This window comes from Rhinopithecus bieti, unplaced genomic scaffold (genome assembly GCF_001698545.2).
Source record: "Rhinopithecus bieti isolate Rb0 unplaced genomic scaffold, ASM169854v2 scaffold_15143, whole genome shotgun sequence".
Classification (NCBI taxonomy): domain Eukaryota; kingdom Metazoa; phylum Chordata; class Mammalia; order Primates; family Cercopithecidae; genus Rhinopithecus; species Rhinopithecus bieti.
The window spans coordinates 1,150,920-1,172,665 of record NW_016808091.1 but is presented as its reverse complement, the minus strand read 5'-3'; the positions used below and the strand labels follow the sequence as shown (position 1 = coordinate 1,172,665).

General features: G+C 45.0%; 1 protein-coding gene across 4 annotated transcripts in view; it reads right to left on the bottom strand.

Moving 5' to 3' along the window:
- Positions 1 to 21,746, bottom strand: part of WDFY4 (WDFY family member 4) — a 305,713-nt gene that overhangs the window by 158,068 nt on the left and 125,899 nt on the right. For all 4 annotated transcript variants that reach the window (XM_017885513.1, XM_017885510.1, XM_017885511.1 and 1 more), the window contains 9 exons: positions 19,539 to 19,744; positions 18,568 to 18,737; positions 16,167 to 16,292; positions 12,535 to 12,699; positions 9,166 to 9,369; positions 8,427 to 8,541; positions 7,048 to 7,205; positions 2,668 to 2,906; positions 650 to 768 (listed from right to left, as the gene is read on the bottom strand). In XM_017885513.1, coding sequence (XP_017741002.1) covers positions 650 to 768; positions 2,668 to 2,906; positions 7,048 to 7,205; positions 8,427 to 8,541; positions 9,166 to 9,369; positions 12,535 to 12,699; positions 16,167 to 16,292; positions 18,568 to 18,737; positions 19,539 to 19,744 — 1,502 coding nt within the window. The remainder of the gene's footprint in view (positions 1 to 649; positions 769 to 2,667; positions 2,907 to 7,047; positions 7,206 to 8,426; positions 8,542 to 9,165; positions 9,370 to 12,534; positions 12,700 to 16,166; positions 16,293 to 18,567; positions 18,738 to 19,538; positions 19,745 to 21,746) is intronic.

Below are 21,746 nucleotides of genomic sequence, written 5' to 3'. Positions count from 1 at the left end.
ACAGTCTGCAAACCAGACTGGCAGAAGGAGTGGCAGAGCTTCTGCTTCCTGGACCAAGGGAGAGCATAATCTCTCAAACACATAGAACGGGCTGCTAGAAAAATAACTGCTAATCCCTTTAACTTGATTTGAGATTAGTAAATTCAAGAATAAACTCCATTAAGCGAAAAGTCTTATAGATAGTAATGGGTTTATTTAATCCCTTCTCATTTACTAGGGAATGAAGCTGAGCAGCAACTAGGTAATGACTTGAACTAAATTAGGTAAGATGGGGCATGACAGTTTTAATTTACAGTAGAGTATCCTGGGATTAAGCTTCTAGTCAAACCAAGTCCCACAGAGCTTTCTCTTCACCTATCCATCCATTCATTCCTTTCCATTTCATTTCTAATATACAAAGACCAATCCAGTGTTACTTTCTACCAGCTTGCCTTGCTATGTACTAATACATGATTACTCTGAGAATTCGTAAGTCTTCTGGCTTTTTGAAAATGTCCTTAATAGTATCTGCTTTCTTATTTTGGGAAGGACAAACTGAAGAATGCAACCCTAGCAGGTACCACTATCTAGTCACCACCCCTCTCCCACACACACACACACACACACACACATACACACATACACACACAAAATGACAAATAAAATGTACCATCACTCAAACTTGGCAAGTCTTCTTTTTTTTCTTTCATGTCTTCATTTGGGGAAAGGAAGACTTGATGATAAGTAGACATTCTAGGCTTGGGCTCCAATCCAAATCCTTCTGGGTAACTAGTGGATAAGAGATTTTTCACTAAATTCCCATAAACTCCAGTTTCCTTGAGACCATTCCATTGCTCTTTATTACGAACAATCATCCTCCAATAATTATCTATATCAATATGGAAAAAAACTTGTCTAATCAAATTAAATCAAATACTTTATAAGAAATTCCACAGCAGATATTTTAGAGTTGCATTCTGAATAGTAGGAGAAACACCTTCCCCTTATGAGAAGTCCTGTGAAATCCCACCTGTGCTGCCAGCGGGCCCCCTCTGCCTGCTCCTGGTTCGCCACCATCAGAACTAGTCATTTCTTTCAGTGCATTCCCAAAGCATTAAACCCTGCCTTTGTTTGGCATTGATTTCATCCTGCCTGGAGTGGGACCAGGGTTGGCTTCATGGGCGTGCAACCTGTGCAATCACACAGGGCCCTGCACTAAGAAGAACCCTTTTTGGGGCTCTGCTGTCATCATCTTGAAATTTTGGGTATTTTTGGACACAAGCCTCGCATTTTAATTTTGCTGGAGGCCTCACATATGATGTAGCCAGTTCTAAGTGGGGACACAGTGGTTTATACATTAGGTTTCCCATGAACCATGTGCTCTGTGGGTCCCCAATGTGTTAATGTCCACGTGGCCATTATGACACAAACCAAATAGACACTCAGTAAGTGTTCATGGATTGAACTGAAAATGACAAACATGGAAAGGAAAATAACCTGACGTATGAGAATGCCCATTTTTGAAATTTCTAGAATAAAGTCAATCTTGCTAAACAGAGGGAACTGAGGAAGGTATCATCTCAAGCACATAATTCAGTTGTCATTCTGCTCCTCTTTACCTGTGCTTACAGGATGGATGAGGCCTAACTCCTGAAACAGGAAGAGAAAAAAGAAAAGAAAAGAAAGAAAAGAAAACCTCCCCAAATTAACCCACATACTGAAAATGGATTCTTTTCTTTCATTCAAACACAAGTGCCTCCTCTGGGCTAGGAGGGTTCCCCAAGGCTTCCCAGAGAGTTTTATGAGAAGTCAATGCTAGTGTTTTGTACTGTTCAGTGGTCAGCACTACAGGACGTGGGGGACTGTTTTTTTTTCAAGTGATCAAACATAATTTTTGTTAGGATGACTATAATGAAGGAAAAGGACAAGAGCGAAGTGTGACATCCCATAGTCCTCTCTCCCTCTACACTCTCAAGCTCTAGTCATAAGACATCATATTCACAAGACATCATATTCATAGGCAGCAGGATGCTGAGATGCTGGAGAATGTGGTTCATGCACGCTGACACAGAGAGAGAGAGAGACGGGATGTATGTTCACTTTCCGTCTCTCTCTCTGTGTCAGTGTGCATGAACTACATTCAGATTTGGAAATCTGATGTATTTCCAAACTTGGGGCTTCAAGAAAAGGACTTAAATAAGTTTAATTTAATAGCTTTTAACTAGCATTTTTATGGATGTCATTTTATGTCATATATTGCATGCATATGTAATTTTTTTCCTGAAAGCAAAATTATTCCTGCATTGCACAATACATTATATTTTTGCATTCTACGATTGTAATTATTAAATGATAATGTTTCTGGAATCTGGCTACATCATAAAATCGATGTGTACATCTAATGTTGACATTTTCTGCCTCAAAAATTAAATCAATAAGGTATCTTACAATCTTAGAATTGTAGAAATAGGGTAAATTATTATTTCATGATGATTCTAGCTGCTGTCACATGGACAAGTTTGGGGATTACTTACCATGTTATCAAACATTTCACAAAATATGGAAGACCAGATAAACAAAAGGATGATATCATTTATACAGACTTCAGTCCTCAATCAAGCTTCCCTCTAAATCTCTCCTTTCTGCATGGACCACCAGCAGGCAAGGAAACAAGTGGACAGCTCTTACCTTCTCTCATTGAGTAGCAAAAGGCAATGCATGAGACACAGGAGGAAGCTGACGTTGGAATTGTAGGTGGCAAAGACAACATCCCAGTGCTCCTGCAGAAAGCCCAGGATGCTGAGAAGGCTAAGGCATTCGGAGAGGGACTGCTGGGGCTTGGATAGGCAATAAAGAATGACTTTATTTAAACTGCTGTATAAAGTGCTGAGGACAGTGTCCCTTTGAGAAGAGGCAGTCTCAATGACCTGTGTCATTAAAAAAAAAACACACATACACATACTTGTGAATGCTTTGCAATTTTAGTTACAGATCCAGTTTACTACAAAAATAATATAATCAAAAAGTGACATGGCTTATTGCCCAAAGTAATTTATAGATTCAATGCTATTCCCATTCAGCTACCATTGATATGCTTCACAGAATTAGAAGAAACGATTTTAAAATTCATATGGAGCCAAAAAAGAGCTCATATAGCCAAGACAATCCAAAGCAAAAAGAACAAAGCTGGAGGCATCATGCTACCTGACTTCAAACTATACTACAAAGCTGCAGTAACCAGTGTACTGCTTTTGTACAGAACTGGTACAAAAACAGATACATAGACCAATAGAACAGAATAGAGAACTCAGAAATAAGACTGCATGTCTACAACCATCTGATCTTTGACAAACCTGACAAAAACAAGCAATGGGGAAAGAATTCCCTATTTAATAAATGGTGCTGGGAGAACTGGCTAGACATATGCAGAAAATTGAAACTGGACCCCTTCCTTATACCTTATATGAAAATTAACTCAAGATGGATTAAAGACTTAAATGTAAAACCCAAAACTATAAAACTTCTAGAAGAAAATCTAGGCAACACCATTCAGGACATAGGCACGGGCAAAGATTTCATGACGAAGAAGTCAAAAGCAGTTGCAACAAAAGCAAAAATTCACAATGAGATCTAGTTAAACTAAAGAGCTTCTGCACAATAAAATAAACTATCATCAGAGCAAACAGGCAACCTATAGAGTGGGAGAAAATTTTTGCAATCTATCCATCTGTCAAAGATCTAAAATCCAGAATCTACAAGGAAATTAACAATTTTATAAGAAAAAAACAAACAACCCCATTAATAAATGGGCAAAGGACATGAACAGACACTTCTCCAAAGAAGACATTCTTGTGGCCAAAAAATATATGAAAAAAAATGCAACATCACTCATCATTAGAGAAATGCAAATCAAAACCACAATGAGATACTATCTCATGCCAGTCAGAATGGCGATTATTAAAAGTCAAGAAACAACAGATAGGGTGAAGTTGCAGAGCAATAGGAACACTTTTAGGCTGTTGGGAGTGTAAATTTGTTCAACCATCATGGAAGGCAGTGTGGTGACTCCTTAAAGATCTAGAACTAGAAACACCATTTGACCCAGCAATTCCATTACTGGGTATATATCCAAGGGAATATAAATTATCATGTTACAAAGATACACGCACATGTATGTTCCTTGCAGCACTATTCACAATAGCAAAGACATGGAATCAACCCAAATGTCCATCAATGATAGACTGGATAAAGAAAATATGGTACATACATACCATGGGATACTATGAGCTATAAAAACAAATGAGCTCATGTCCTTAGAAGGGACATGGATGGAGATGGAAGCCATTATCCTCAGCAAACTAACGCAAGAACAAAAAACTAAATACCACATGTTCTTACTTGTAAGTGTGAGCTGAACAATGAGAAAACATGGACACAGGGAGAGGAACAACACACACTGGGGCCTGTCAGTGGGTGGGGTGGGGAGAGGGAGAGCATTAGGAAAAATAGCTAATTCATGCTGGGCGTAATACCTAGGTGATGGGTTGATAGGTGCAGCAAACCACCATGGCACACATTTACCTATGTAACAAACCTGCACATTCTGCAATGTACCCTGGAACTTGAAATAAAAATAAAAGTGACATGGCTGGGTATGATGGCTCACATCTGTACTGCTAGCACTTTAGGAGGCCAAGATAAGAAGATCTCTTGAGGACAGGTGTTCAAGACCAGCCTGGGCAGCAACATAGTAAGACCCTATCTTTCCAAAAAGTTAAAAAAAAAAAAAATTTATCCAGGCAAGGTAGTACATGTCTATAGTCCTAGCTACTCAGGAGGCTGAGATGGGAGGATTGCTTGAACCCAGGATTTCGAGGCCCAGGATTTTGAGAACTAGGATCATGCCACTGCACTCCAACCTGGATGACAGGGCAGGACCTTGTCTCTTAAAAAAAATATTGACATGACCTGAAATTCAAATAGGACTAGTTTCCTCTACTTTCAGGTGTTTATTTAGGGAAATGATCAATCAAGGCTATGCAGAATTTGGGTGAAAAGTTGTGTTAAAAAAGGTTGAACGTTTGTTGTAGTCGTATTACAGAAAATAGATTTGGTGACCCAAGATTTTTGAAACACTAGTAACAAGATTGACATTCAATGTATGAGAACATGCTATTAATAGAATCTAATTTAAAAAATAGTCATGTGTCATTATTAATAGTTATCATAGAATTCTTACAGTATTCCAGGTATTATGCTAAGCATTTTGCATAGATTTGCACATACTGCCTGTTTGTCATAAAAACACCATAGACGCTAAGTTACCCCACTGTAGGGATAAGAGGCTAAGGGTCAGAGAGGCTGGGTGGTTCAGAAAGGATCAAACATACACTGGACACTTAAGCCATGCTCTTAACCACCATATCATCTACTGGAGATGGAGTCCAGAAGATTTTAGTTCAAAAGAAACTTAGAGGGAGAAGCAGAAGACCCTGATTTGTAGCCTTAGCATGGACTGGTCTATACATCTCCAAACATTTGTTTGGCTTCCATGAAAAGAATCCATAATACAAAAAGTATGCACAAAGTTTTTCAGTCCGATAGAAAATGAATTTGTTATAGGCTACTCCCTTAGAATTTCACAGGTAATGCAATGTTTCTACTCATGAAATGAAGGTCTGTGTAAACCTGTTGGGGTTTGGGATTCATTTCTTTATCATGGTCCTCTCCTGCTCCTTAGATGGGTCTCGAACTGAGGTTAAGAGGGGCAGACATCACAGACAGCCAGCAGGAGAGGAGGCCGGTGGATATGTGGGGAGCTGAGCCCTCAGGCCCGGTCCCCCTGCAGGCACCATGGCCCCCATTGGCACCTATGTTTGGAATATTAGCTGGGAGTCCATGCTTTAGCCATAGGGAGCTCAGCAACTTCTTTCCATTTATAACACAACTTGCCAGGAATCTGATTTTAACCCTCACAGAGCTGACAAGGGCAGGGCTATTTCTCCTCTCTTGGAGTTGTTCCTTAAGAAGCCTTTGAATTCAAGTCTTTCCAGGTTTACCTGGACCTGCTCATCAGACAAGTGAAGATGACTCTAGAAACTGTGCAGAGGCCTAGTCCTGGGGTCTGTGGGTGACTCTGCAGTCAGAAGGGTGCTGGGAGCCAATTTCACTCTCTATGAGATATGAAGAGGAAGGAGAGCAGTCCTCCTAGTTCTGCTGCAGAGAGCATACCCAGGACTGCTGGCAGGAGCTGCTGGAGGTAGATCCCAGCTTGATAAGAGAAAGTTCTTTCCAAGAATCACAGACATCCCCCTGGGTGGGACAACCTGAACTTTAGTGGGTTCCCCATCATAGGGAGGGTTTGAGCAAAGGTTGTATGGAGGCTTGTCAGGCAGTCTCCAGCTTGTAATGGGGCTGAGATTTAAAAAAAATGGTCTCTTTCGATGCTAGAATTTTGAGATTGTACAATTTTCTCTGTGTGTATATGCGTGCACATACACACACCTACATTCAATAGTGGCCCTACAGGCATGCATTTGTACAGGCAGGTATGTAGTTATACCTGTTTATCTGGGGGGAAAAAAGGGCACAGGCAAGAATAAGAAGACAAGGTTAAAACAGATGCCTGTCTCCACTGCAGGAAGGCACAAATACAACGGACAGAGTGAGTACTAAGGAAGAAAATAAAACAGGTCTTGCAGAGACAAAGGCCTTTGTGACCCTTCCTTAGTTGAGGAGGAATAACAACAATTAAGGTCAAACCAACAATCCCAATACAAACTCAAAGGGAAGCAACAGGTTTTAGGAGTTTACAGAGCTCAGGTGCAAGTGCAGGGCGCTGAGGCTTCCAATCCCTGGGACTGGGCTCAGGTGGCCTGAGGTGAGAACCCTGCGGGACTTGCAGTAGTCTCCAGGTATTACCTGGGCCTAAAGGGCCTCCTGCTTCCTCCCACCTGGCTCAGATTCTACTCCAGGGAGGGAGGGCAGATCCAGTGGGACCAACTGGACAACAGCGAGGGACACATCATTCAGATCCACATGGACACCCGGTCAGTGAACAGCTCTTACCACCATGATGTGCTCCAGGATGAAGAGGAGGATATGCCTGGGGTCTGCTGAGAACATCCCGCTGTACAGCTTCTCCACCAGCTTCTGGGTGAAGCAGGAGATGTTGGCAAGTGAAGGGGCAGCAGCAGTTTCTGCACTTGGCTGAGGCTCTTTGCCGTCTGTGGAGTGAGGGGACAGGTGGAGGTGAGAGTCTAAATGGACTTCTCTCCATGACAGTCTCCAAGCCCCTTCTGGTGACCAACTGCATCTTATTCACCTCTGTTTTTACCCCATGGCTCCAAAGATGGAGTCTTGTACTGAGGAGGTGCCCAACACACACACATTTAATCAAAGTGAACAGATCTTGAGTAATCTGGTCAGTGACATAAACCAAGTGGTGAGAAAGAAGCAAGGGGAAGCATTTCTTCCTGTGGCTTTTTGGAGGAGGACGGGGAAGAATGTGCTGCCTGAGACAAATAAGCAGGCATCATGATGACCAGGGGCCCTGCTGCTACACTGGGCAGAGGATAAAGCCGTACTGTCAATATCTGTCTATGCTCACCAACACAGCAGGCACTGTGCTCAGCCATGTGTGTGATGATCTTAGCTAACCCCTAGCACAACCCTGTGAGTTTATCACAACTGTCGTCTTCACTCACAGATCCAGACACCTGACTAGAGTCGCATGACTGTCCAGTGGCAGAGCCAAGTCCAGAACTGGGGTTGCCAAAACCACAATTCACCACCCTACTACTCTCCTTCATTCCAGTCTCTCCATGAGAAAGATCATGAAGTCAGGGCTTCTGAGTGGGAGGCAAGGAGAAGTCTAGGGGAGAACTCATGTTCCTAGGAATTCCTGTGGCTTGGGAACCACAGAAAAGGCTTTTGTTTAGGCTTGTCGAAAAGGTACAGCTGTCCTGGAACCAAGTATTTTGAATGAAACTTCAATTTTAAGCTCTGAAGGGGCATGGCAGCGTCTTCATCCAGGTTCATTGTTTAAGAAACATCAACTGTGCTCCTATCCTGTACCCAGGCAGAATGCTGAGCACGGAAGGTCAAATTCTGGTATCTTGGCTTCCATTATGGGAAGAGGCTGCATTTCTACTGAGGGTATAGGAGAGCCAATTTTTGCTCAGAGGACAAGAGGGCTTTCTGTCTGTAAGTGGCACAGCATGACAAGGGTGTCATGGAAAGTAGCAAGAACCCCTCCACTGGGCCCCAAGGCAGGAGCCACCCCCAAGGCAGGAGCCAGGGAGTTATTGTTGATGCTGCCTGGAGGGACTGATGCCAGGTGGAGGCAGCACCCCACAGCTTGGGTCAGCTCCCGGCCAGCATGCTGGTTTCCCTCCGCTGTCAGCAGCCTCATGTCATGAATGGGGAGGACCAGTTGCCCCACTCACCTCTGAGCATCGCTGTGTCACCTCTACTTGTCATGTGGAATATTTCCATAGCAGAAAGCAGGACCTTGGACTGGAAGTCTCGCTTCTGTTGGCTAGTGGCATGGTCTGGAGAAGCCTGGAAGCACAGCCCGGGACTGAGACAACAACCACAGGGCCATCGTGTCCACCCAGTGCCCACTGCCTCCCTAGCCTGGCTGGGGCATTTAGGCCACATCTGCCACCAGTGTGGGCTGCTTACAATTGCTCCTTCTCTGGGGGACCACCCTCTGTGACCAGGCTGCCTCGTCCAGGAAGCAACGTCCATTTCCGAGGGTAAGGAGGCAAGTCGGGGGAGCCCATAGCCCATGGCCACCTGTCATGTGCTGCAGGTGGGGCCAGCCCTGGGAGGCAGAGAGCAACCCAGAACCCCCGTTGGGCCAGGCTCCAGCTGGGACCACCTCTGGGCTAGCTTCACCTCCTGCCCCTCTGTCTCTCTCCCCGCTTCTCCTGAGAACACCCCCTCCAACCCACTGGCCAATAACTCACTTACACAAAACTCCTACCTCTGGCTCTGCTTCTAGGGACCCTGCGCTCACTCCTCTATCACCTGTTGCTCTTTTGGGGCCCATGGTTCACAGATTCCCCTTCACTCGCTGTGGCCCCCAGGCCCTCTGTCTCCCTGGGTGCATCCTTCCCTTGCAGTGCCTGTATCCCAGCAGCCTCCACAGCACAGAGCCCAACGTCACCTTTTCGAACCCACCTCCAAGAGCACCTCCAGGGGCAGCCACTGCTTGGGGCTGGAGGCTCCAAGCAGAAGCTCCCTCAAGAGGAGCTGCGTGAACTCCCTTAGCTGCCTCCGGGTGGGATGTGTCTCTGTGGGAGCCTGGAAACCCTCCACTGTGCTGTCGCCTTCAGCTGCAGCCTCAGGACTGCTGGTGTTCCGGGTGGACTCAGTCCCAGCCCCCTCAAAGACAAGAGAACCCCAACATGAGTGGCCTGCCCTGCCTCAAGCTCTTTCCCACCAACCTGTGCCATGTGCATGGCAGGATTATTGTCATGCCCAGTGACATGTATGGAAATTGAGGCTCTGCAAAGGAAAGTGATTTGCCCAGGGACCAGCTGCTCATAAGGTGGCCTGCTGTAGTTTGAGAACATGAGATGCCAAGTGTTGTGCAAACAAGCTAAACCATAGAGTCAGAGAGGCCTGCAGAGTTCATGATGAACTCCGGAATGTGCCAGGAGCAAGCTGCTTCACATCTCCAAGCCACAGCTCCCCATAGGGTAAATAGAGACAATAAAAACCATCTGACACCGGATCTGGGAGAATGGCATGAGAGAACAATGAACGTGGCAAAGCCCAGCCCCTGGTAGACAGAGAGAGTCAGTGCCCATCTTGTGATGGGGAGCTCACCTCTACTTCCTGCCCAGTCTCTGCTGATGCCCACAGACAGGCTCCCCATGCAAGAACAGTGGAGAAGTGGGACTACAAAGAGTTCTTTCCTCTAATTCCTGAAGTGCTTTGGCATCCACTCTTTTGTTTTATATTTATAAAATGTTGTTGGGAGATCAATGAGACAGGGGTCATTACCCCAGATACGTCCAGGAGGACACAAAGATGCTGGAGGCCGAATGACACGCCCAAGGACACGCGGCCAGGGACTCCTGACTCCCAGCCTATGAACTTCTCCTGCGCATTCATCTGTTAGCACCTCCCTTTGCTCATTCATAAATTAATGCGGCCATTCTTAATTAAGCCATAAAATGAATTTAATGGCACCTAGGGAGGTAGTGACTGCATTAATTAGCTCCGTGCGGCCTTGATTGGAAAGATGCCATATAAATTCACAGCAAATCCAAGCCTTTGGCCGCCAGCCTTCTGCATGAAGAGGGTCTGGTATGTTTTCTATACAACAAAAGCCTTGGCAGAGCTGACTTGGAGCTGCAAAAGGCAAAGATGGCTGGGAGGTGCACCTTGGAATTAGAGCCAGAAGCCCCAACGCAAAAGCCTGACCTCACCTGTGGTCAGCTGGGGATGTGACTCTGGGCCAGACCCTCCCCTGGGCAGGAACTGCTGACCATGGGGAGCAGGAGCCCTGGGTCAGAGTGTGCACCTGGGCTGCTGGTGGGGGCACTCAGCTGGAACCCCAACTCAGCAGATGGCAAGCCTGACCCTTGGGCATGGGGGCTGAGCTGGGTATCTGCGTAGAGAATGTTAGGCCTCTGGACCCCTGCAGAAAACCCGCCCAGGGAAGTGTCAAGGGGTAGCCTGTAGGCTCGCCCTTGCTCCCTCCCTGGCCAGGCTGCCTGCACCTCTGGCTGCGGGTCCTATCCCGCCTCTCCCCTACAACCAGCGCTGCATTCCTTCACTACTGTTTGCTTTGTTTTTTATCTTACTTTTTAGTAAGTTACTTGATATGAACTCATAAAACTATTTCAAATTTATGTTATCTTTTTTTTTTTTTTTTTTTTTGAGGCGGAGTCTCGCTCTGTCACCCGGACTGGAGTGCAGTGGCCAGATCTCAGCTCACTGCAAGCTCCGCCTCCCGGGTTAACGCCATTCTCCTGCCTCAGCCTCCCAAGTAGCTGGGACTACAGGCGCCCGCCACCTCGCCCGGCTAGTTTTGTATTTTAGTAGAGACGGGGTTTCACCATGTTAGCCAGGATGGTCTCGATCTCCTGACCTCGTGATCCGCCCGTCTCGGCCTCCCAAAGTGCTGGGATTACAGGCTTGAGCCACCGCGCCTGGCCTATGTTATCTTTTTATGAAACTTCTGGTCTTTATATTTAGTCTTTTTATTAAAACCAATTACTTTTAAAGTTTATTTGTTTTTATTTTAATTTGACTGTAATTTAATTTAATTTTATTTTATTTTATTTTATTTTAAACTGTAGTGAAAAGGATAAGGCTTTAGGGTAAGAGTGAGATTTAAACCCTGGCTCTGTCACTTGTTAATCACATGAAGTTCAGTACATTTCACTCTTGCAATCAATCTGGGAGATGGGTTTTGTGACCCTCAGTAAGCCTGGAGGAAACTGGTGAGCACCTCTTTGCCTCTCTGAATCTCAGCTTCCCCTCTCAGACACCACCTTCATCAGGTGGCAGTTCAGGTTCTCTAAAGCACCGGTTTCAGGAGATGGAGGCTGTCGCCATGGGTATCCTTCTGGAAAAGGTTAGCTAGGAGAGCATGTTGCTCATTTGGGCATTTAGCAAATGTTTATGGAGCAACCACTCCAGGCCCAGCATTGCACTTGGCATGGATTATAAACCCCCCTATGTAGCATTGTTCACCTTTCAAATATGCTCCTTTAGCTACAGTTGGCAACTTGCAGGAAGACACAGTTAGCTTGCTTGCCCTCACTGGGTCTCCACTTCCTAATCCACCAGACTGGAGGTGGTTGTGTGGATTACTGCCCTTCCTTCTTCCATACCTGACCTTCTTCTTTAGTCTTCACCTGCTTCTCGCCTCTCAGCTCCCAGGAGCTCTTAGCTTACCTGAGTCCCACATGGCCCTGACCCAGCCAACCCTTGACCTGCTGGGCCTAGCTGGAGGCCTCAAACTCACACGTCTTCCCATAGCCCCTTCTCTAACCACCAGAGCATAAGACTCAAGACTTCATCCTTAAATCAGGCTCTGCCCTCCCCTTGACTTGCCTGGCTCTAAGTTGGGCCTCTGCAAACCCACTGCCTAGAAGGGCACACAAGTCATGGCCCAGGGGACTGCAAGTGGGACGAGGGTCCCAAGAGCAAAAGTTCTTGCAGGATGCCCTCCCAGGACTGCCCTCTCCACTATGGTGCACAGTAGCAGGCTTCCTGGAATGGGAGTCACTGTCTCCCCTTGTCAGTGCCTGTGTATGCCACAGAGAATGGACTTTATCTGCCATTAGACTTCTTGTTACTGAGATTCTTAACAGCTCAAATAAAGTATTGAATCTCAGAGCTGAAAATGACCTCGAGGTGTATCTCACCCAAAAAAGGAAGATTACCCAAGCTGCTTATTCAACGTTCCCCTCAAGTTGCCTTAAAATGTATTTTAATTTTAGGGGGGTAGGGAGGGATTTTGCCCTTTGCCCTTGAAGGATGATGACGCTTACACCTGCTCTCTCTGGGTAGGGCAGCAACATGTCCTACCTTTTGGGCTCCCAGGGGGAAGGTGGCTATGGCCAAGGTCTGGAGGAACTCCGGGGCTCGCCACGCCGGGTCCTGGGGGTAGGTGCGGTGCACGAGGCTGAGGAACTGCAGCACGCTGGTTGGGAACGTCTGTGCCCAGGCGCCATCCTCAGAACCTGCCAGGGGCTGAGGCACACTTGGTGAGAGGTGGTGCAGGGCAGCATGATGGGGGCTGCCTCCCCAACCAGAGGAGCTGAGGTCTAGGGAGAAGATTCCTTCCTGAGACTTTCAACAAGATACATTAAAACTTCAGATCAGCACTAGACACTAACATCAATTGAGGAAGGGTTTAATATGTGCAGGTGTTGTAAGGGCTTCATACATATGCCTCTTCTCAGCCCGCAACAACCCTCTGAAGTAGGTTCTATGTTTACCTCTAGCCTTTTTCTCTTATCTTTTAAGTCCCTGCGTTTTATTTTTGATACTTGTCTACTGTATTGGGTAGATGATGCTTTCCTGACACAGATCTTGATTGTATCAAATTCACTAAGTAACTTTGTTATTGTTGTATATACATACATGTTAGATCCTAGAAGGCTGAGTCTTGTTTTTCACCAAGTCTAAAATTCACATCTTTAATACAGAAATTTAACCTTTTTATGTTTGCTGTTAAGATGTACATGTTTGGTCTTATATCTTTACTTCTCTCAGCATATTACATATTTTCTTTGTTTTAAATGCTTGCATGTGATTCCTTTTGTTTGCTTTATTTTGAATAACATTACTTGATTAAATAGGTAACAGATTCCTTATGCTTCATACAGAAAATATACATCTTTTCAGACACTCCTAAATTAATTGCTCATTAGGCCTACAATAAAATCATGAATAAAATTCTCAAAGATGAAAAATATACAGATCACATGATCTCAGCAGGGCAAAAACATAACTAGAAATAGAGAACAAAAGTTTACAACCCAAAAATCTCCACCACATGGACATTAACAAATGTGAATCAAAGAGCTCTTTAAAATTGCAATCACTGAAATTCCAGAACATAACAAAAATGAAGATGCCAAAATCAAAATCTTAGAAATTGACAGAAATAAAATCAGGAGACTGATAAATGTACCCAAGAGCTGGTTATTTATTTAAGTCCACAAGCCTTCAACTCCTAAGTCACAAGAGAGGCCGAGAAGGAGAGAGCAGGACACAAACTGAGAATACGAAGGGAGAAAGAATCACAGAGAAAATGACACGAGTTAAAGGAGACCATTTGTGCAAATTAAATGAATGGGAAATTATTTTAAAATATCAATTAACTAAACTAGGTCAAGAAGACATTTAAAAGCCTAAACAAGCCAATAATAATGGGACAAATTTAGGTCCAGGCAATTTCATAGGAACAATTAAAATAATACAAAAATCATGGATTTAACATCTCGCTGAATACAAAGAAAGAAGTTTTTTTCATATAATATTAGCATAATACTGATGTCAAAACCTGAAAATATATAACAAAAGTAAACTGCAGGCTAATATCATTTATAAGGATGCATGAAATCATAAAGAAAATACAAACAGAGGCTGGGCATGGTGGTTCACGCCTGTAATCCCAGCACTTTGGGAGGCTGAGGTGGGTGGATCACGAGGTTAGGAGTTCGAGACCAGCCTGACCAACAGGGTGAAACCTCATCTCTACTAAAAATACAAAAATTAGCCAGGCATGGTGGTGGTGTGCGCCTGTAATCCCAGCTACTCAGGAGGCTGACGCAGGAGAATCGTTTGAACCCAGGAGGCAGAGGTTGCAGTGAGCCAAGATAGTGCCACTGCACTCCAGTCAGAGCGACAGAGCGAGACTCCGTCAAAAAAAAAAAAAAAAAAAAAAAGGAAAGAAAGAAAATATAAACAGAATAAAGACAGAGTGACTAAATGAGGTCTTCGCAAGAATGCAAAGAAATCTTTTGATGTAATTCATAGGAAACTGGCTACAAGAAAAAAAAGTATAGGATGATCGAACTGTATACTAAAAGAGTATCTAATAATAGCAATAAAAACACTTCTGAGCCTGGCCAAAATGATGAAATCCCGTCTCTACAAAAATAGAAAAATTAGCTGGGCATGGCGGTGCACGCCTGTGGTGTCAGCTACTTGGGTGGCTGAAGTGGGAGGATCATTCGAGCCTGAGAAGCGGAGGCTACAGTAAGCTGGAATCACACCACTGCACTCCAGCCTAGGCAACAGAGCAACACCCTGTCTCAAAAAAGAAAAAGAAAACTTGTTTCAAAAAGGGCAAAAAGTGGGATCTCTACTTTCTCAGCATAATCCCACACACCCAGAAAAACTGGCAAAAGATATAATCAGGCAATTGACAGCAAAATAGAGAGAGAGGAAAATAAATAAAGATAACTAATAAACATATGAAAAATGGTTTCAACCTCACTAATAATAAATGCAAAAGAACTCAACTATGAAGCTATCATCAGTTTGGCCATGATGTTGAGGCTGTGAGGATGGGGCTGAGCCCTTCTGTACAAGATGAATTAGATATTCACTGGTGGGATGTGTGTGCATAATGACTAATTCAATCTTTCTGAGAAGCACATCCAAAAGAAAATGCATGAAGGCACATTTTGACCTGCTATACCACATCCCAGAATACACACTAAGGAGGTCATCAAGATAGAAAGAAAGATATTTGTTTAAGCAAGTTCATTACAGACAACACTCTGTAAAACAACATAAATTTATATTACAAATACAAATGATCTCCATGTTTTTTTAATTTTATTTGCATGAGAAGAGATCCACAAATACTGAGGAAAAAAGGCAAAAGGGTTGCATGTGGTCTCATCCTCTGTGAGGATATGGTTGAATCTTGGAGAAGCGTCTGGAAAGATTCCACCACATTCACAGTGCTCATTTTTGGGTGGATGTATGTCAGGTGGGTGTTGTTTACTTTCTGTTTTTCCCTTTTGTTTAAATGTTAAAGGTAATCATGTATCATTTTACAAAAGCAGTAAGTTTCCCCATACAATTCAGCCTCCAATTGCCTTTGGTGCCTACAGGATGAGGTCAGAATTTTTCAGCCTCTTCTGGAAACCCTTCCTGACCTGACTCACCATTAATTATCCCTGTTCACAAGTCACATGGCCTCTACCCCATGTCTACAATAACTCTTCTGCTCACCACCCACCTCTACTGGACCTTGAAGGCTCAAATTAAAGGCTTCTCACTCCAGAAGCCTCTCCATGCCCTGCCTGCAGCTGGCGGCCATCTGCCTTCTCTAAGTCAGGTCCCTTCCCCAGGTCACTCATGAGCAAGGAGATGGACTCACTGAGAGGAGAGGCCCTCCTCCTCCTAAGAAATGGTCCCTTTGACTGAAAGCAACAAATCTCCCAGTGAAGAAACCCAATGCTTAAACAAATGATGAACAGGTATCACCTGCAAGAGCACCTGAAGCTCAGAGACCTATAGGCTGGGTTTCCAGTTGTGCCCGAGTCACCTCTAGGAACCTACCTCATCTCTTCTACAGGATCTAGCTAATTACTGGCATTAGTGGGAAGATGCTAGGAGAAAAGTCAAGGTGACCCTTCCAAACTGGCCTTCCCATCAGAACCTCCTTGGGGCAGCATGTGGGGAATGGATCTCACCTGGCTCATGGTGGCTTTCAGCATTTCCAGGAGCAGCAAGGCACCTTCTGTGCACAGCCCAGCCTGGAGGACTTCTTCCTGGTGGTGCCTCTGCAGGAGCCACTGAAGCATGGCATCAAGGCTGTCCTGGAAGAGGAGGCAGGGGCTGTAAGCAGACCTACTGCTACTCACCAAAAGAACCAGCTTTGCAGCCAGTTCACATGTTTCCAGGGGGGTACCCAGTGGGAAAAGCAACAGAGCATGGTAGCAGCCTAGGTGGTTGATCCATAGGAATAATTTCACCCCACTAGATGGTGCATAAGGGAAAAAGCACCTCTAAGAAGGTGCTGAAGACCCCCTAGAGAGTGGCATCTAGTTCAGTTATTTTGGTCTGACATCATAAGTCAATACGTTAATCAACTTTAATTCACTTTTATAAATTAGATTATATAAGATGTACAAAGAATTCAAAGGTTTCAGGGGAAACTTCGGCATGTAGAGGTTTAGAGAGATTCTAAACCCAGGGTTTAGAATCAGGATGGCCTGACTCGGACTTTTTAATAGCTGAGCTCAGGCAAGCTATTGAGCTTCTTGGCAGTTCAGTTTCCTTCTCTGTGAAATGAGAATTACATTATCTACCCCATGGGATTGTTTAAATAGCAAGCAAAATAAAATATGTAAAACATCTATCACAGGTTCCAACACTTAGCAGACATCTGTTTCCTGAGATATGCTAGGGAAATAAAAACTCAGGGTCTCAATGACCTTAGTAAAGCATATTAAAAACTTTATTTTGAAGTGTAATCTACAATGCCATTAGCATATGTCAAGATTTAGATTTGTCAACTATAAAGATATTCAAAAGGGGTAGATTTTTTAACCTGCTGTTTGCAAAGCCACGCCCCTCCCGTATTTCAATTCAGTTCAGTTTAACTCAACTCGATTAAGACCAAGAAACAGTTTCCAAGTTGGCTATTTGTCAGGTTCCAGGAAGTTAAGTGAAAGGTGGGCCCATTCTTCAGGGGCTCAGTTTCTAAGAAGGCAGGCACCCATTTGTGTTGGTGCCATCCATATGGGGTAAACTACACTGAGGCACAAAGGAGGAAATGGTCTCCTCTCTCTGGGGGTCTAAGTAGGAAGTAGCATCCAAGCTGAGTGCTAAGGGAGGACGCTCCCCCCAGGTAGACGATGGTGGGAAAGAGGAGTGAGTAAGGGCAGCAGTGCGGGTGAGCGCAGAGCAGCTGGTCTTACTGGAGATGATTTAGGAGAGTCACAGCTGAGGGCAGGTGAATTGCAGCTGGGTTGGAAAGATACATCAGGCAGAGATGAGGGAGCTTGGTGCCAGCTATGAAGTCTGACCCTGATGCTGCAGGTGTGAAAGTCACCTGAATTTAGTGCAAGGGAGAAGGTGCATACAGTGAGTACAGAGTCCTCTTTGGAGAAATGTAGCCAAGGAAGGATAGGAAAGTGACCAATAGGCAGCAGTTGGTCAGGAGTGTTATCAAGGGGCAGCCTCTGGTTTTAGGTGGGATGCAGCTGAACATAATTATGGCTTATGAGGAATGGGTTGATAGAAAAGGAAAAACTGAAAATACAAAAGGAAGAAAGGGGGCCAGGTGCAGTGGCTCACACCTGTAATCCCAGCTCTTGGGAGGCCAAGGTGGGTGGATCACCTGAGGTCAGGAGTTTGAGACCAGCCTGGCCAACTTGGCAAAACTGCATCTCTACTAAAAACACAAAAATTTACCAGGCAAGGTGGTGGGCGCCTGTAATCCCAGCTACTTGGGAGGGTGAGGCAAGAGAATCACTTGACTCCAGAAGGCAGAGTTTGCAGTGAACCAAGATCACACCACTGCACTTTCCCAGGGTGACACAGTGAGACTCTGTCTCAAAAAAAAAAAAAAAAAAAAGAAAAGAAAAAAAAGGAAGGAAGGAAGGAAGGAAGGAAGGAAGGAAGGAAGGAAGGAAAGATAACTATGGGGTGAGGTCACCCAAGGAAGAAGCTGAAGGAATCCATGACCAGCCTTGAAAAGTCTCCCTGTCCTAGCAACAGGGGCAAGAAGGTGATGACCTAAGCGGGTGGTTGAGGATGAGGGGCTGGGGTGCTGGGGCAGGGCCACCCCAGCATCATGTCATTCCCCTAGCTGTGCCCAAAAGGAAGGTTTTAAAATAGAACTGATCCAAATCAGAGACTTGCTAGGAGGAAGGATGGGAGCAGAGGCCGAGGAAGTCAAGGGCCTGGAAGGAGAGCATTTGAAGGGCTGTCCAAGGGTATGGGCTACTAGGGAGGGAAGCAGGCCAGCACCCCATCTGAGCTGGAAGAAGCAGAGGGAGGTAAGTGCAGAGGGTCTTGGCGACCGGCCTTAGTCATGTGGAATCAGAAAACCAAGTGTGTCACTCCGTGGGTGCTCTGAACACCTACTTTGGGCCCGTCCGTCAGCTCTGTGAGTGGTGTCTGCAAGAAGAAGGTGGACACGATGAGGTAGACCTCTGGAATGTGGACGTGGTGGGCCAGAAAGTCATTCAGGACACGGAACCCAGGAAGCAGGCACGGGCTCTGCTCAGGCAGTGGCGAGTGGCTCTTCAGGTTGTCTATTAATCAGGCAAAGGGGGCACAAAAGTCAGCTGAGAACAGCTGCTGGTCAAGGTGGGGCCTGGACACACAAGGGAACACCTGGCCACCCACCCATCCCATAGAAATGCTGGATGATAAAATATATTCACACACAGATGTGAGCAAGAAAGCGTTCAACAGTAATTCCCTTCCCTGTTCCTGACATGCTCATTCACTCACTCAAAAACATACTTGCTGCCCACCATGCAGGAGGCAACAGGGCAGCTTTGAATTAGGCAACAAGGGTGTAGGGTTTCAACCAAATATACAGAATTCCAGGCACTCATGAAGCTTGCATTGTAGTGACAGGGACAGACATTAAGCAATTAAATACTCAAATACTTATGAATTTTGTTAAGCACTATAGAGAAAAATAATAAGGGCAGAGATCATGTAACAGAGGTGCCCAATTCAGGGAGACCCCTCATCTCCCGGAGGAAGTGGCATTTGAACTGAGATCTGAGGATGAATCCACATCAAAAGAAGAGGCATCCCCTCAGGAAGAGGAAGTAAAGTATACAGTGCCCAGGAGAACAGGGCTAAGCAGGTGGGAGGAATGAAGGCAGCCTCCAGTGTCTGTGCAGTGAGGCTGTGGTGGATCCTGCAAAGGATGTCAGTGGGACTGGGCTCATTTGGATGTAGGCCTTGGAGTCAGGGCTCAAGGTGATCCTGCTGCACAGAGCTGTGATGGTCTCAAATAAGAAGGGGCCTGGCTTGGTCCTCATACACATCCCAGGACTAGGTGGTGCCCCACTTCCTGGCGACAGCCACGTGCTCACCCATTACAATGTCCACGCCCTCAGTGCTGTGTTCTACCCAGGATCCTGCACACAGGCCATCTCTAAACCGTGTGCGGAGGGAGGGGCTTGCCAGAAAGTGCAGCAGCAGCTTCAATGCCAGCACAGTGGTGCTGGCATGCAGGTGGCCCTGCAGAAGCAGCAGGAACCAGTCGGGCCCCAGTTTCAGAAACATCTCTTCCTTTGACCTGGGGGATTAATAAATGCAATCAATGATCTCTCAGTCCATGAGCGAGTGACATGTCCAGAAAATATGAAATGTCCAGCCTTCCAAGTCACCAAGGAGAGGCAAGTTAAGGTTAACATCACATATTATTTAATGCATTTAAAAAGAATGGTAAAATGAAATGCTGGCAAGATTGTTGTGCAAGTGAAGCATTTGTCTATTAATGGTTGCAGTGTAAGTTGGCCACAGCATTTTGAAGCAATTGGAAACTGTATTAATATATGCAAAAATGTGCATGCCCCTTAATAGCCCTACATAACTACTATTCATACTTACACAGTAGATGACTAGCCACCCATCTAATTTAATTACCATCAATGTAGTCACATAAAACACATAATGAATATTCATCTCCCTTTTTAGACACACTGGTCAAAATTTATCTAAATGGAATAGTCCAATATTTGTGCATTTTTTATCAGTTTTAGCACAAAAAAAATCCCATGATTAACTGTCACTTTCAAAAATGATGAGTCTAGAGAATACAGACCTGCTGATGGGAACTGGATGAAACAGGAGGGCAGGGAGATGGGTGGCCAATCCAGCAAAGACAATGGGCTCAGCGAAGGACCCAGATTTCTGGGAGCCAGTGAAGGCTCCACCTGTGTTCTCAGCTGACACATTAGGCATAGTGAGAATCTGGCTGGTATCCACTGAAATGAGCACTGGACTAGGAGTGAAGAGAAGAGACTGTCCTCTTTTCTAGCCCTGCCTCTGATGTTTAGCAACTGGATGACTTTGGCAGAGCTCTTGATGTGCTCTGATCATTTTCCTCAGTGATTATGATGATTATTTTGGTGATGATGTTGATGGTGGTGGTGGTAATGGTGATTAATGTTGTGGTGATGGTGGTGGCGGTGGTAATGGTGGTGGCGATGGTGATGATGTTGATAGTGGTGGTGATGATGATGGTGGTGGTGACAGTGATAATGTTGATGATGGTGGTGATGATGTTGATGGTGGTGGTGGTGACAGTGATGATGTTGATGATGGTGGTGGTGATGATGATGGTGGTGATGATGGTGATGGTGGTGATGAGGGTGATTAAGGTGGTGATGGTGATGATGATGGTGGTAGTGGTGATGACGGTGGTAGTGGTGGTGACAGCGATAACGTTGATGATGGTGGTGATGATGTTGATGGTGGTGGTGCTGACAGTGATGATGATGATGGTGGTGCTGATGTTGATGATGGTGGTGATGATGTTGATGGTGGTGGTGGTGATTAATGTTGTGGTGATGATGGTGATGATGGTAGTGGTGATGGTGATGATGGTGATGGTGATGATGAAGGAGATGGCAATAATAGCAGTTAGTTTACAGAGAATTTACAGTATTCCAGGCACCATTCTCAGGATTATTCATATATTAATTCATTTCATCCTCACTGTATTAGGTCAATGCAAACATATTGGTGGTTTTTGGCATTAAAAGTAATGAAAAAAACACAATTACATTTTCACCAACATAATACAATTTTTATTGTCATGCAGATGAGTAGAGAGAGGCAAACAGAGCTTAAGTAGCCTCCCCTGGGTCCCTGGGGACAGGGCTGGGATTCGAACCCAGAAGGTACAGACGCCAGAGCCCAACTGTTAGGCACTGCACTACATTCCCTTTCAAAAAGATGGAAAAGAAAGAGGCTGGACTATCTCATTTCCAAGGCATCTTCCAGTTCTACTGTGTTTTGATTCTAAGAAAGAAAAGACTTGTAGGCTGGTAAATTATTAAACATTATTTATAAAGCTGCTTTACTGAGGGGTAACTCCTTACTCCCAACCCCAGATGCACATACACACTAGGCTGAGCAAGGATCTGGGCTGATTTGCTCAGCACTGCATCCTAGGAGCTTGGAACAGTGTCTGGCATGCAGTAGACGCTCAACAAATTAGGTGTCAAATGAATGACTACAAGGTTGGAGGTAAAGCAGGCAGGCAGTGGGGAGAGTTAATGGAATCAGCTTAT